General features: G+C 35.1%; 1 protein-coding gene across 2 annotated transcripts in view; it reads right to left on the bottom strand.

The window, feature by feature from the left end:
- LOC149781283 (nonsense-mediated mRNA decay factor SMG8-like) overlaps positions 1 to 13,577 on the bottom strand; it is a 161,143-nt gene that overhangs the window by 68,062 nt on the left and 79,504 nt on the right. For both annotated transcript variants that reach the window (XM_089935366.1, XM_089935367.1), the window contains exons 13-14: positions 2,990 to 3,077; positions 699 to 854 (exon numbers count right to left, since the gene is read on the bottom strand). In XM_089935366.1, the coding sequence (XP_089791492.1) occupies positions 699 to 854; positions 2,990 to 3,077 (244 nt within the window). The remainder of the gene's footprint in view (positions 1 to 698; positions 855 to 2,989; positions 3,078 to 13,577) is intronic.

Genomic DNA, 13,577 nt, shown 5'->3' with positions numbered 1-13,577 from the left:
TCTTCATATGCAAAGTAAATTTAACAGATAACCACTATGCAGTCTTCATATCAAAAGTAATATTAAAGAAAGTTTTTCTTGCAATGTTCTGCTTCCTTTTAAACTGACACTGTCACCATTACATGTTGATCTCAATTTATAGGTCTTAAAATATGCTGAAAAATATATTTAGAACATTTAAGTTTAATTCCACCTGAATACAATAAATGCTTTATTTCTTCATTATCAAAAATTCTGCCAATAGACTGTAAAATGAATTATAAAAAGATGCACCATATATAGTATTTTGTGAACTCCTATAAATTCAATCTACACCTTGTTCCATATTGCACTATTTCTCCATACTGTAAATAAACAATTTCTTAGTGGGATTATGTATGCAGTTTAATATACTTTTTCATTTTTAAATCTAAAATATCCTTTTAATTACAAATGATCATAGGGGCCATGAGTGGCTGAGTGGTCTAAAGCACTCTCTGTTACAGATCACTGCCATCTCACCTCTGTCTGCATGGGTTCAGGTCTCGGATTCAGCCAATGTGGATATGTGAGAAAGCTTGCCAGTAGCTTCTTCCTCCACCATTAATACTGGCCACCATGTATAGCCTATCATGTGCTGAAAAATGGCGTTAAACTCTACAACAACAACAACAACAACAAATGAACATGTTGTTAATTATGATATATGTCTTACATACTGGGTTGACACAGTGGTTTCCAGTAAGACTGACTTCCTCACAGAGTTGTCTCCCATTTTTCCAGAACTTGACACAGGATTCTTCCAATTGGGCAAGATATTTATCACATGCTGGCCCCCTGGCAAATTGGCTAAACACCTTTTTTGCCTGTGCTAACTGAAAAAGAGATGACAGGTAGACTTAGAACTTAAAATCTGCTCCAAATAATTTAAAAACAAATTAAATCAAGGCTTATTCTGAGTTATAAAAGAATGAATTATAAAAGAATCATGATTTACATGTACTTTTCTATCTTTTTGGCTTGAAAAAAAGACTTTAGTACAGGTCCAAACATTGTTCTCTTTTCATGTAGCAAGTATTGGGGCAAATGCTTTGCAGTTAGAAAATTTAGCTTAATATTTTTAGCACGGGTGGGAAACTTCCAGGATAAGAACAGTTGCCACTGTCGCCGCTGACTTTTAAAGTACCATGAAACCTTTACATATTAAATATTCACACTTAGCATGTATTTTTCATACATAACACAAGCAAGAAAACTGCAGTTCATATTACTTGTAAATGCAGTTAGTAAAAACTGTATCTAAGTTTGGTTTGTTTTCATAACTGATCAGCTACTACTCCAACAACAACTTCACTCTTACTTCAAATAATTATCTGAGAAATTTTTTAATAACCAACAAAGTCATCAAAATTATTCACAGAAGTCCAGTTGGTATGGCAAAATTTGCTGCTCTGATATGAAGATTACTTGCTGTTAACACATTAACCCCTAGCGACGAGTTAACATGGCAGGAGGTAGTAGCCTACTGCCGAGCTCTGTAGTATCATGGTCATGCATGATACACTATAGTGGGTGGTATTATAGAAAGTTAGACAGATGTAGCTCTACAATGATACCAAATAATCTGGAATATCTAGTTGCACTACAAAATACAGAGGGAAAAACCTCATTTTATGGACCCGATTTTTTTTCTACCCAAACATCGCCCCTGGCTGGAATCCAATTTTGTGTCCAGATTTTATACTTTTTGGTCTCAGATCTAAGGCAAACCAGTATGAACTGCAAACAGATAGATGAACCTTTGCAAAAAGTAAGATAAGATGGTCATTTTGGAATAAAGAGTGGTCTCCATACAAAAATAATGGTTCCATTTAGCAAAAAAAAAGTCCAACTTTTACCCTTCTGCTCATACGCGAACCAAATAGCCAATGAAAAATGATGTTTCTAACAGGCAGTATGTTATTAAAAGATCACCTGGGATTTGGTGTTGTTTGGATCAATTTAGAAATAGCTTTCAAAATGAGTTTCCTACTCAAATTTCAGGCGAAAATGACAAAATCCTATAGCAGTTAATGTGTTAATGGGTGCATTTTGATGACATCAATAAATCTGAATATTCCTTGTGTATTTAATCATTTGTGCATCAACATTGCACACAAATTACAAATTTAGCCATTCCCTGACAATTTGTAAAACTTTTAAAAAATCCTTGTTAACAAATTAACCCCTAGCGACGAGTTAATATGGCAGGAGGTAGTAGCCTTCAAACAGCCAATGAAAAACTATGTTTCTAACACAACTAGGCAGTATGTTATTGAAAGATCACCTGGGATTTTGGTGTTTTTGGATCAATTCAGAAATAGCTTTCAAAATGTGTTCCCTACTTGAATTTCAGGCAAAAATGACAAAAACCTCCAGGGGTTAATGTGTTAAAATGATTTTCTTAATTTCACATTTATTTCTGGAAAAACATAAATGTAAGATTCAATATAGCATTTTCATCCCTCATAAAGCGATTCATGGAATATGAAAGTGAGTAACTATGTTTATTACCTCACTAAAACCAAACAAGTAGTATTAATATTTCAGTATGGTACTGTCAGTACTTTGATTTAGGCATTAATTGTTTATTCACCAAGAAACAGCAATATACTGAAGTTTTTCTGCCTATGCCCATTCTGTAGTGCCACCCCTATGCAATACCAAAAAGTTAGGGACAGCAAAATGAATAGGGTCACAAATTGCAAATTTATATTCAACAACTGCTTACTGGTTTTCACTAAATATTTTTTTCACTTCATTTTGGTTCTTTGGTTTTTGTTCAAATTATCCAGAATTCTGTTGCCCCATAACATTTGATGCCCTAGACCTTGGCCTACTCGGCCTCTGGGCAAATATGTCATTACCTAAATAATGTAGGTTCAATTTAGGATTTATGTAGTATCACCCATCATGCACACCCATCGCTACAGAACTGACACTGTTCCGCTACTGTTAATTATAACCTTACCTTGCTAAGGTGATAACTTGTGACATAATGCTGGGGGAGATTTTCCTGGTATGCACTTTCTGCCAAGGGAAGAACTTTGTTACACCGACTACAATAAAGAGAGATCAAATAAAATTTCCAGCAAGATTTCACTTATATTTAACTAATTTTACTACGACAATTCTGCAACTGAAGGAGGTGTCAAAAAGAAAGGAATAATACTGACTGAAAATGGGAAGTGGCTAATGAAATTCAAGAACATAATGAATTAGGAAAAAGGCAAAAGTATGATATCACCACATAAATCAATATCTTTATATTCTTTTTAAATCATAGTCTATTCTAGAGCAAACAATTTAGGGGAGAAATGTTTCTAAATATAGGAGTGATTTATAGATTGAATAAAACTGTCAAAAGTTGTGAAAACTTCTACTGGGTAATCATTGATCCTTATGATTGGTTACTCAGGTACCCAATCAAAGGGACATTGTATTAAATGTCTGGAAACATTAAATTAAGTCAACACTTTTTTGAAAATTAACAGTATCCGAAAAATAGCACTACTTAATGTCATCTAGTAAAAAGTCCAAGAATCCTCATTTTTTGATAAAGCTCTGACATCATCCATCATTGTCTATTAAATCGTCATGGTCATCTTCATCCATGTATTCAATCATTAGCAGATGGTTATTTAGACAATGAATTTGAGCTGTATAATTTGTGAAATCTACTCAAGGTTGCAATTGAACACAACGGTTGTGCTCCAAGATCAAATAACTATATTCTGTTACTTGCCACTGTACAACACTCATGGCTCAATCAAAGAGTTGTCATGTGGGAAAACAAGCAATGGGATTTAGGTCAGTTATTTACTACAATAGGAAGAATTCTGTTTGGAACTGAACAAGTACATGTATTGGCAGCTCAATCAAAAGGATTGTCAACTTGAAAACAATGTGAGTCCTGCCTTGCCAGCACTTGCTGAAAAACTTGTATAGATAAACAGGTACCCTGTGGCTCATTTTATAATCCAGTGTACCCTGTGGCTCATTGTATTACCCAGTGTACCCTGTGGCTCCTTTTATTACCCAGTGTACCCTGTGGCTTCTTTTATTGCCCAGTGTACCCTGTGGCTCCTTTATTACCCAGTGTACCCTGTGGCTCCTTTTATTACCCAGTATACCCTGTGGCTCCTTTTATTACCCAGTGTACCCTGTGGCTCCTTTTATTACCCAGTGCACCCTGTGGCTCCTTTTTTTACCCAGTGTACCCTGTGGCTCATTTTATTACCCAGTGTATCCTGTGGTTCATTATATTACCCAGTGTACCCTGTGGCTAATTGTACTACCCAGGTTATTATCAATGAGCAGGTACCTGGATACCCATTAGGATTCAGTAAATAAATATATGTACAAGGTAGAAATTTAAAGAGAAGGTTTCCTCTTGATCTTCCCCACTTGTCTTTGTTACAATAAAAGGTCTGATAGCCCACAGCTAGGTCTAACTTCTGATGTACATCTCATGGAATTCTGCTAGTGAGGTGTGACTGTTTTCACATCCAGAGGTAAATTATAAAAAGGAAACAAGCCAATAACTTGTTATATTTTTGTTATATTTTAAATTTCAAAAATGCATTTTCTGAATGCTATAAAAATTCATTTATGTATTTCAACAGCAGGCAAAATTAAGGTACTTTACGGTAGTTCATCTACATTTTCCCATCATATAGAAGCAGTCATTTTTATCAGCTGTCTGGTTCAGACAGCACATAGTTTTCCTAACAGTAAATGTCAATCATGTGATAGACATATAAGTGTTAGAGAAGATGAGCCTTCCCCTGAAGGAGAATAATGTCATTTTGTGGTCACACTTTGTACATATTTCCAGACTTATTCCCAATGCTAAAATATATTTACTATGTGCAACTAATCCCACTTCTTTTGATGAATTGCATCAAAATTTGGCAGGCATTATTCACACGGCAACATCGTGTATATATCATTATGATGTCATGCTCTAATACATTCTTCCTGACTTTGTGCTTCATTTCTGGGTGTTAAGTGTAAACAAAATGAATTGTGTGGGCAATATGCCCCTATGCTTATGAAAATTACCATTACTCTACAATTTCACAGACACTATTGCCTTCAGGTGACTTTAAGAGTTATGCCCCCTTTCTTTCCTAGCCTATTTCAAATGTTCTTTGGTACACATGCATTCTGCCAGATTTATAGCAAGAGTTGGGGGGTAACTACAGGTGTACTACAGGCACTCTTCTTGTTTAAATTAATATTTCTTTGTTGTACATGAGGTAACACCATTGTTTGTCTTACTATACTGTAGTGTGTGTGTGTGTGAATGCCATATAACGTCATTGCATGCCCTCAATTCTAACATCATTCCATGTAATTGATTTTGTCCATTATTGGCTTCCTTCAGTGAACTGAACAATAAATTTATTATGATGACAATGATAGATTTTGGTCCAATTTCAGTTCTGACCCATTTCTGCTCTTTTGCATTTTAGATTACTGATTCAAACAAGCACCAGTTTTGACACACCATCTTGTGGAAATTTAAACTAAATATTAATATTAATCAATCAATCATTGATTATAAACTGTTGATATATTATGAAATTTTGTTAAATTCCCAACATTACTCATTTCTCTCTATGATAAGGCATCATACAGTTCTCCAAAGTTCTTCAGACAGATTTTGTGACAATCATTAAGATGTACAAGATAGATTTTGGTCATAATTTAGTTTAAAATAAGACAATACAACCAAAGTTACAATTTTCAACAAAAGGACCAATTAGGCATGGGATTGCTTACTGTGTTGGAATCTGCCTGAAATTGATAAATGCAAGAGCAATGATCAAAAGTCTAGTTCAACAGGATGCTTTACGTAGACTTTTGTTCTAATGCTGTTGATTACATGTCATGAAACAACTAGTTCAATGTTTGTATAGATTTTTTTTTATTATATCTTCATCCATATTTCATGGTGACCAGCATCATTTGTACAAGGCTGTAAGACATAACATCATCATTTGTATCAAGTTACATGACATAACTGCATATTTCGTACCAGGCTATATGACAAAACAGCATCAGTTGTAACAGCTGTATGACATAATAGTATCATTTGTACCTGGCTGTATGACATAATAGCATCATTTGTACCTGGCTGTATGACATAATAGCATCATTTGTACCAGGTTGTATGACATACAAGCATTATTTGTACCAGCTTTATGACATAATAGCATCATTTGTACCAGTCTGTACGACATAGCAGCAGCATTTTGTACAAGCTCTATGATATATTAGCATCATCTGTACCAGCCTATACGACATACCAACATTATTTGTTCCATGCTGTATGACATACCAGAATCATTCGTACCAGGCCAAATGACCTCTATTGCAGGGTGCTGTCAACACTGGTAAACTAGTACTGAGAATTATTTATATTTTATTAGATTGACAACAAAACGAATAAATGATCTTACATTTTTATTATTTGTGTTCCTATTTGATGACATTTCATCTTTATTTATATAAATCTGAAAGTCTTTCATGCTAGGATGTCTGCTTGGCAGTTTTTATTCAAGACAAATGTAAACAAATACCAAAAAGATCACTGCAATGGTGCTACTGTATATGAACATGGTTATGAAGACACCTCTTTTATCTTAAATAAAATAATAATTGTGGTTTTAAAATTTAATACTTATATAGTTTTACTAGACTGTTCATTCCAGATTTGTTTAGCTATATGCACATCAGCTGTCATCAAAAACCTTCCAGACAAAAATTATCAATCATGAAGGACATTTATAATAGCTACTAGGTTCTAAACTGGATCAAGAAAAGTGGACATCAGGTCTATTCATTGCCAGTGCAGGATAGTACAAAATAGCAAGGCTATCAATCCAGTTTTCACTTTATCATACTTTTTGGTTGGTCTACATACAAATATCCATAAATTTTAACGCTGATTTTGCTGCATATAATTCCTGGGGCAGTTATAAAATGATATTGCATTGGTTGATGATCAAGCAAGAATCATCATTTTAAGATATGGCTGATCAGTCTTGAAAGAATGACACCTATAGCTGTGATAATTTAAGCCACAAAGCTGGTAATCTTTTGTTATAAGGATGCAGTGACAGGAGATGCATTACAACCATGCATAATCAATCCATTACAAATCATACCCCACTTTCTATCTTGAAATTTAGTATTTATCTGACACAATCAAAATCTTGTTGAGGATTATTTAATCACTTCATACCTAATAATTGTTAAAAGCCAAACCTTGTTCCGTCAATGCAAATTTTTGAATTTGGAAAAACATAGTCAACAACATCAAATGCAGTATTAAAGCCACACCATTTTATGCAAGCATGGGCAACTTCCTCCACAGAATAAACCAGAAAAGTGATTGTTTTTTAAAGCTAAACCCTACAATGTAAAAATACTGACAAGACCATGTCACAGGCTTGAACTGGACTACTGGCCATAATTTGCCCCCACATGGTATAATATACATAATTAAGATGTATCATTGTGACATGGAATGTCATATAACTAAAGCATCAGTACCTATATACTGTATACAGCATGCAAGAAATTGATACTTGTCTGGGGCAAACTCACTGGAAAATTGAACTTGCCTTTGGGGAGGTTGTGAGCTTGTCCCAAAATTCAGGACTTTTAAAAAAAACTATAGTATAATAAAACAATGTAAATAAAATATATTATATTTAAAGGAAATCACATTCTATTTATAAAAAAAATATAGAAGTTTTGTTTTTTTAACTTTGTTTTCACCTTAAACCATATGTTGATAATTAACTTATCAAAATGATGTACATACATACACACATACATATATATATATATATATATATATATATATATATATATATATATATATATATATATATATATAGAGAGAGAGAGAGAGAGAGAGAGAGAGAGGAACAAAGGAAGGGTTAGAGTGCAAATGTAGTTAGAATAGTAAAGATAGACATATACATATATATTAGCAGAAAATTAAATGGATAGGTAATTAAGGGTTTGGAAATTTTTATTTTTGATAGAGAGACAGAGACAGGTTTATACATTTTGATAAAAGAACGTAAACTGAATATTTAAATGAGAAGAGATGTCTCAACTTAAATTTGTAAAATGTTTTCTTATGTCATGATATTTTTTATTGATCTACATTTCTATTTTCATTCAGAAATATCAATCCAGTAAGAATGCAGAGTAAAGTGGGTTCCTCAGTGAAATATTCCAATATCAATCAAATTACTCTTTTTTGGGGCTTTTTTATTTTTTGTTTTTTATTTCCCAGGAGAATGTGGTGTTCACTTACATGTTTGCTTCTAATTTTGTGACATTCAATTTTAACCTTGAAATTGACAACATGCATCTAAACAACCTTTGACAAGATGACTTTCCACAATGATTTAAGAACACCTTTTATTGCTTTAATTATCTGCCAAACAGTAAGTATGTATTCATCTCCTGTAACAATCACTGCTGATAAACATCACTAGTGGTTGCAAGATTTCCAGCTGGATAATCAGAGACAAGTTCCTTTTATTTCCAAACACACCTGTGAAAAATATCTAGTGTTACTAACAAATCAGTGACATTCATCAGAAATTTTTGACAAGCCCTCTGCTTACAGTCATGCAGCAGTCTTGGAAAATTTATAGAGTTCACAAACTGTCTAGGGTTAGGTTAGGACCTAAAAGTCAGCAAATCCCATATCCATGAGACAAATATTATGATTTTATAATATATAAAGTGTGATGCACCTAGACTCCCTGTAAAGTTTGATGCACCTAGACTACACATAAAGTCTGATGCACCTAGACTGTCCATAAAGCCGGAAGTACATAGACTGTCCATAAAGCCTGATGCACCTAGACTGTTCATAAAGCCTGATGCACCTAGACTGTCCATAAAGTCTGATGCACATAGACTGTCCATAAAGCCTGATGAACCTAGACTGCCCATAAAGCCTGATGCACCTATACTGTCCATAAAGTCTGATGCACCTAGACTGCCCATAAAGCCTAATGCACCTAGACTGCCAATAAAGCCAGTATCACTAGACTGCTTCTAAAAAGTCTGATGCACCTAGACTGTCCATAAAGTCTGATGCACATAGACTGTCCATAAAGCCTGATGAACCTAGACTGCCCATAAAGCCTGATGCACCTATACTGTCCATAAAGTCTGATGCACCTAGACTGCCCATAAAGCCTAATGCACCTAGACTGCCAATAAAGCCAGTATCACTAGACTGCTTCTAAAAAGTCTGATGCACCTAGACTGCCCATAAAGCCTGATGCACCTAGACTGCCCATAAAGCCTGATCCACCTAGACAGCCCATAAAGCCCGATGCACCTAGACAGCCCATAAAGCCTGATGCACCTAGACTGCCTATAAAGCCTGATGCACCTAGACAGCCCATAAAGCCTGATGCACCAAGACTACCCATTAAGACTGATGCACCTAGACAGACCATAAAGCCTGATGCATTCAGACTGCCTATAAACTGTTATGCACCTAGACCGCCTATAAAGTGTGATGCACCTAGACTGCTATTAAATTCTGCTACACATAGACTGCACCTATACAGCCTTTAAATTATGATGCACCTAGACTGCCTAAGTGCTTATAAAATCTATTTGATACATCTAAATATAGTCTGTTTTGATGCGCCTAGTCAGCCTTTAAATACCTAAACTCCTATAAGACCAATTTAAAAAATACAAGCATTTCTGGTTACAATGATTTTAAAATTAGGGTAGGCAGGGAAATGGGTGGGTGGGTGGGTGTGTAACATTATATATAGTTAATGTGATTTCTTTTATACTTTTTTAAATTTTTTTTTTATTTTGTTACATGGGGAAAAAATGCTAGGGTCGTCAATGAGAAACAGGGATGGTCTTCCAACCGAAAACATTTTTGTTGTTGTTTGACCTTTAGTCTGTTAGATGCACCTTGACTACCCATAAAATTTAAACCATGTTAAAAATAGAGGTCAAAATATTAAAAACAAAAAACAAAACTTACTTAAGTTGAAATATGTGAGCAGAAACTGGCAAGTGCATTTTAGCTTCTTTTTTTTAAAGTTAAAATTCAACAATAATGTTTATTGTTGTGATCATTTTGAGATGGAGACTATCCAATAATAAACTATAAATGAATTCAGCTCATTCTAAATTAGGTGAAAATTTAATTGTATGATGTGTCAAGGGACAGCAAATGGATTGCAAGGTCATAGTAACAGAACAACACAAACAGGCTAATCCAATTATCAAGAAGGCAAGTTCTATATTTGTCCACGGACCTAACCGATGTGCTCTCATCTAACAAAGATTTCTGCATGTGAGGCTTTTTATGAATTTACAGGTATTGGTATTTTTAGCGGGAAAGGGAGATAACTCCTCTTTCTAATAATTATTCAAATAACATGAAGCCATCATAACATTCTACGCATTTAGAAATAATTATATAGCATTCATTAGCCTTAGTATGGTGGAGGTATGGAGAATTTGGGTTATCCTATCATGACTACGCCCAACTCACATTTGACCTTTTTTTTTTTCTTTTTTTTTCTTTTTTTCGTTGTGTTTTTTGGTGTTCCCTATACAAGACAATTACAAGAAACTTTTCAAGGCTATATAAACTGATCAAAACACAGATTAACAAACCTATCATTTCAATTAAAAAAAAAAATTCATATAAATGCTACATCTTTAAACAGATTCACTGTAACCAATTTCAGTTAAGCTTCCAGGTAGGGCTGTCGGGGATTGTAGGTAAATTTCTCTCAAATAATGATCCAGACTTTTGGATTCGTCAAATTTTGGAGGTCACTGGTAGTTTAAACAGTAGGAGAAATGACCAAATTCTATGAATTTTGTTTATATCCTTGATACTTATCGTTCTTAAAATTCGGGGGGGGGGGGGGGGGGCATGTTTTATAAACAAACCGGAGTGTTTACGAATAATATACGAGTTTAAAAAGAGGTATGTCAGATCTAGAATGTTGTGGAAATTCTGGTTTTTAATCTTCAGCCATCAGCTTGAATGTTCAAAGAAATCATGATGATAAAGTTAGGTGAATTTTCTCTCTGTTGTTATTGGTGGTGGTGGTGTGGGGTTTAATGCCATTTTTCAGCACATTATCCTGACACCAGGCCGACCAGTCCTAACACTAACCTCTCAATGCTGAGCACAAAACGAGGCAGCTGTTAGTACTATTTTTGTAAGTCTTTGGTATGACTCGGCCGGGGTTCGAACCCAAGACCTCCCACATCCAAGGCGGACGCTCTAACCACTAGGCCACCGGAGCGGTTCCTTTTTTTGTTTTGTTTTCTGGCCTCAACATGACAGTTACTACGGCCTTGTCTACAAGAAAAGTAGATATAATAGTGTATACATATTGTGCAAATTCAATGTGAATGAGAATTACTTCAAACCAGGCACACAAAATGTGTGCACTACAAATAAATCTGAAAGGATAAACCTATTGCAGATATTGAATCAATACATATCGAGAGACATAAAAAATAACAAGGCAAAAAATGAATAATTTTTATAAACTCTGATGCTTCCTAACTGAATATAAACTCTGTTGCAAAGACTAGATATGAAGTCTGTCTGATGCTCCTAGACTGAGTATAAAGTGTGATGCTCCTAGACTGAGTATAAAGTGTGATGCTCCAGTATAAGATGTGATGCACCTAGACTGTCCATAAAGTCTGATGCTCCTAGACTGAGTATAAAGTGTGATGCACCTAGACTGTCCATAAAGTCTGATGCTCCTAGACTGTCCATAAAGTCCGATGCTCCTAGACTACCTATAAAGTCTGATGCACCTAAACTGAGTATAAAGTGTGATGGTCCTAGACTGAGTATAAAGTGTGATGCTCCTAGACTGAGTATAAAGTGTGATGCACCTAGACTGAGTATAAAGTGTGATGCTTCTAGACTGAGTATAAAGTGTGATGCACCTAGACTGTCCATAAAGTCTGATGCTCCTAGACTGTCCATAAAGTCCGATGCTCCTACACCGAGTATAAAGTGTGATGCACCTAGACGGAGTATAAAGTGTGATGCACGTAGACTACCTATAAAGTCTGATGCACCTAGACTACCTATAAAGTCTGATGCACCTAGACTGCCTACAAAGTCTGATGCACCTAGACTGCCTATAAAGTCTGATGCACCTAGACTGTCCATAAAGCCTGACGCACCTAGACTGCCTATAAAGTCTGATGCACTTAGACAGACCATAAAGTCTGATGCACCTAGACTGTCCATAAAGCCTGATGCACTTAGACTGCCTATAAGCCTGATGCACCTAGATTGCCAATAAAGCCTGATGCACCTAGACTGCCCATAAAGTCTGATTTACCAAGACTACCCATAAAGCCTGATGCACCTAGACAGACCATAAAGCCTGATGCATTTAGACTGCCTATAAACTGTTATGCACCTAGACTGCATATAAAGTGTGATGCACCTAGACTGCCTATTAAGTCTGATGAACCTAGACTGCTATTAAATTCTGCTACACCTAGACTGCACCTATACAGCCTTTAAATTATGATGTACCTAGACTGCCTAAGTGCTTATAAAATCTATTTGATGCATCTAAATATAGTCTGTTTTGATGCACCTAGTCAGCCTTTATAAGCCTAAACTACTTATAAGGCCAGTTTAAAAAATACAAGCATTTCTGGTTACAATGATTTTAAAATTAGGGTAGGCAGGGAAATAGGGTGTGGGTGGGTTAACATTATATATAGTTAATGTGATTTCTTTTATATTTTTTTTTTAAAATTGTTTTTATTTTGTTACCATGGGGGGGGGGTGCTAGGGTCGGAAATGAGAAACAGTGATGATATTCCAACCAAAAACACATTTTTGGGGGGTTTGGCCTTAAGTCTGTTGGATGCACCTAGACTACCCATAAAATTTAAACCATGTTAGAAATAGAGGTCAAATATTAAGAACAAAAAACATCAAACTTACTTAAGTTGAAATACGTGAGCAGAAACTGGCAAGTGCATTTTAGCTTCTTATTTTAAAGTTAAAATTCAACAATAATATTTATTGTTGTGATCATTTTGAGATGCACGCTATCCAATAATAAACTATAAATGAATTCAGCTCATTTTAAATTAGGTCAAAATTTAATTGTATGTGTCAAGGGACAGCAAATGGATTGCAAGGTCATAGTAACAGAACAACACAAACAGGCTAATCCAATTCTCAAGGAGGCAAGTTCTATATTTGTCCACGGACCTAACCGCTGTGCTCTCATCTAACAAAGATTTCTGCATGTGAGGCTTTTTATGAATTTACAGGTATTGGTATTTTTAGCGGGAAAGGGAGATAACTCCTCTTTCCAATAATTATTCAAATAACATGAAGCCAACATAACATTCTATGCATTTAGAAATAGTTATATAGTATTCATTAGGTTTAATATATCGGAGGTCCGGAGAACTTGGGTTATCCTATCATGACTACGCCCAATTCACATTTGACCTTCACTTTTATT

The sequence above is a fragment of the Sinohyriopsis cumingii genome, chromosome 15 (genome assembly GCF_028554795.1).
Source record: "Sinohyriopsis cumingii isolate HCF-2022 chromosome 15, ASM2855479v2, whole genome shotgun sequence".
NCBI classification, from domain to species: Eukaryota; Metazoa; Mollusca; class Bivalvia; order Unionida; family Unionidae; genus Sinohyriopsis; species Sinohyriopsis cumingii.
The sequence above is the reverse complement of the archived record's forward strand: the minus strand, read 5'-3'. Positions and strand labels throughout refer to the sequence as shown.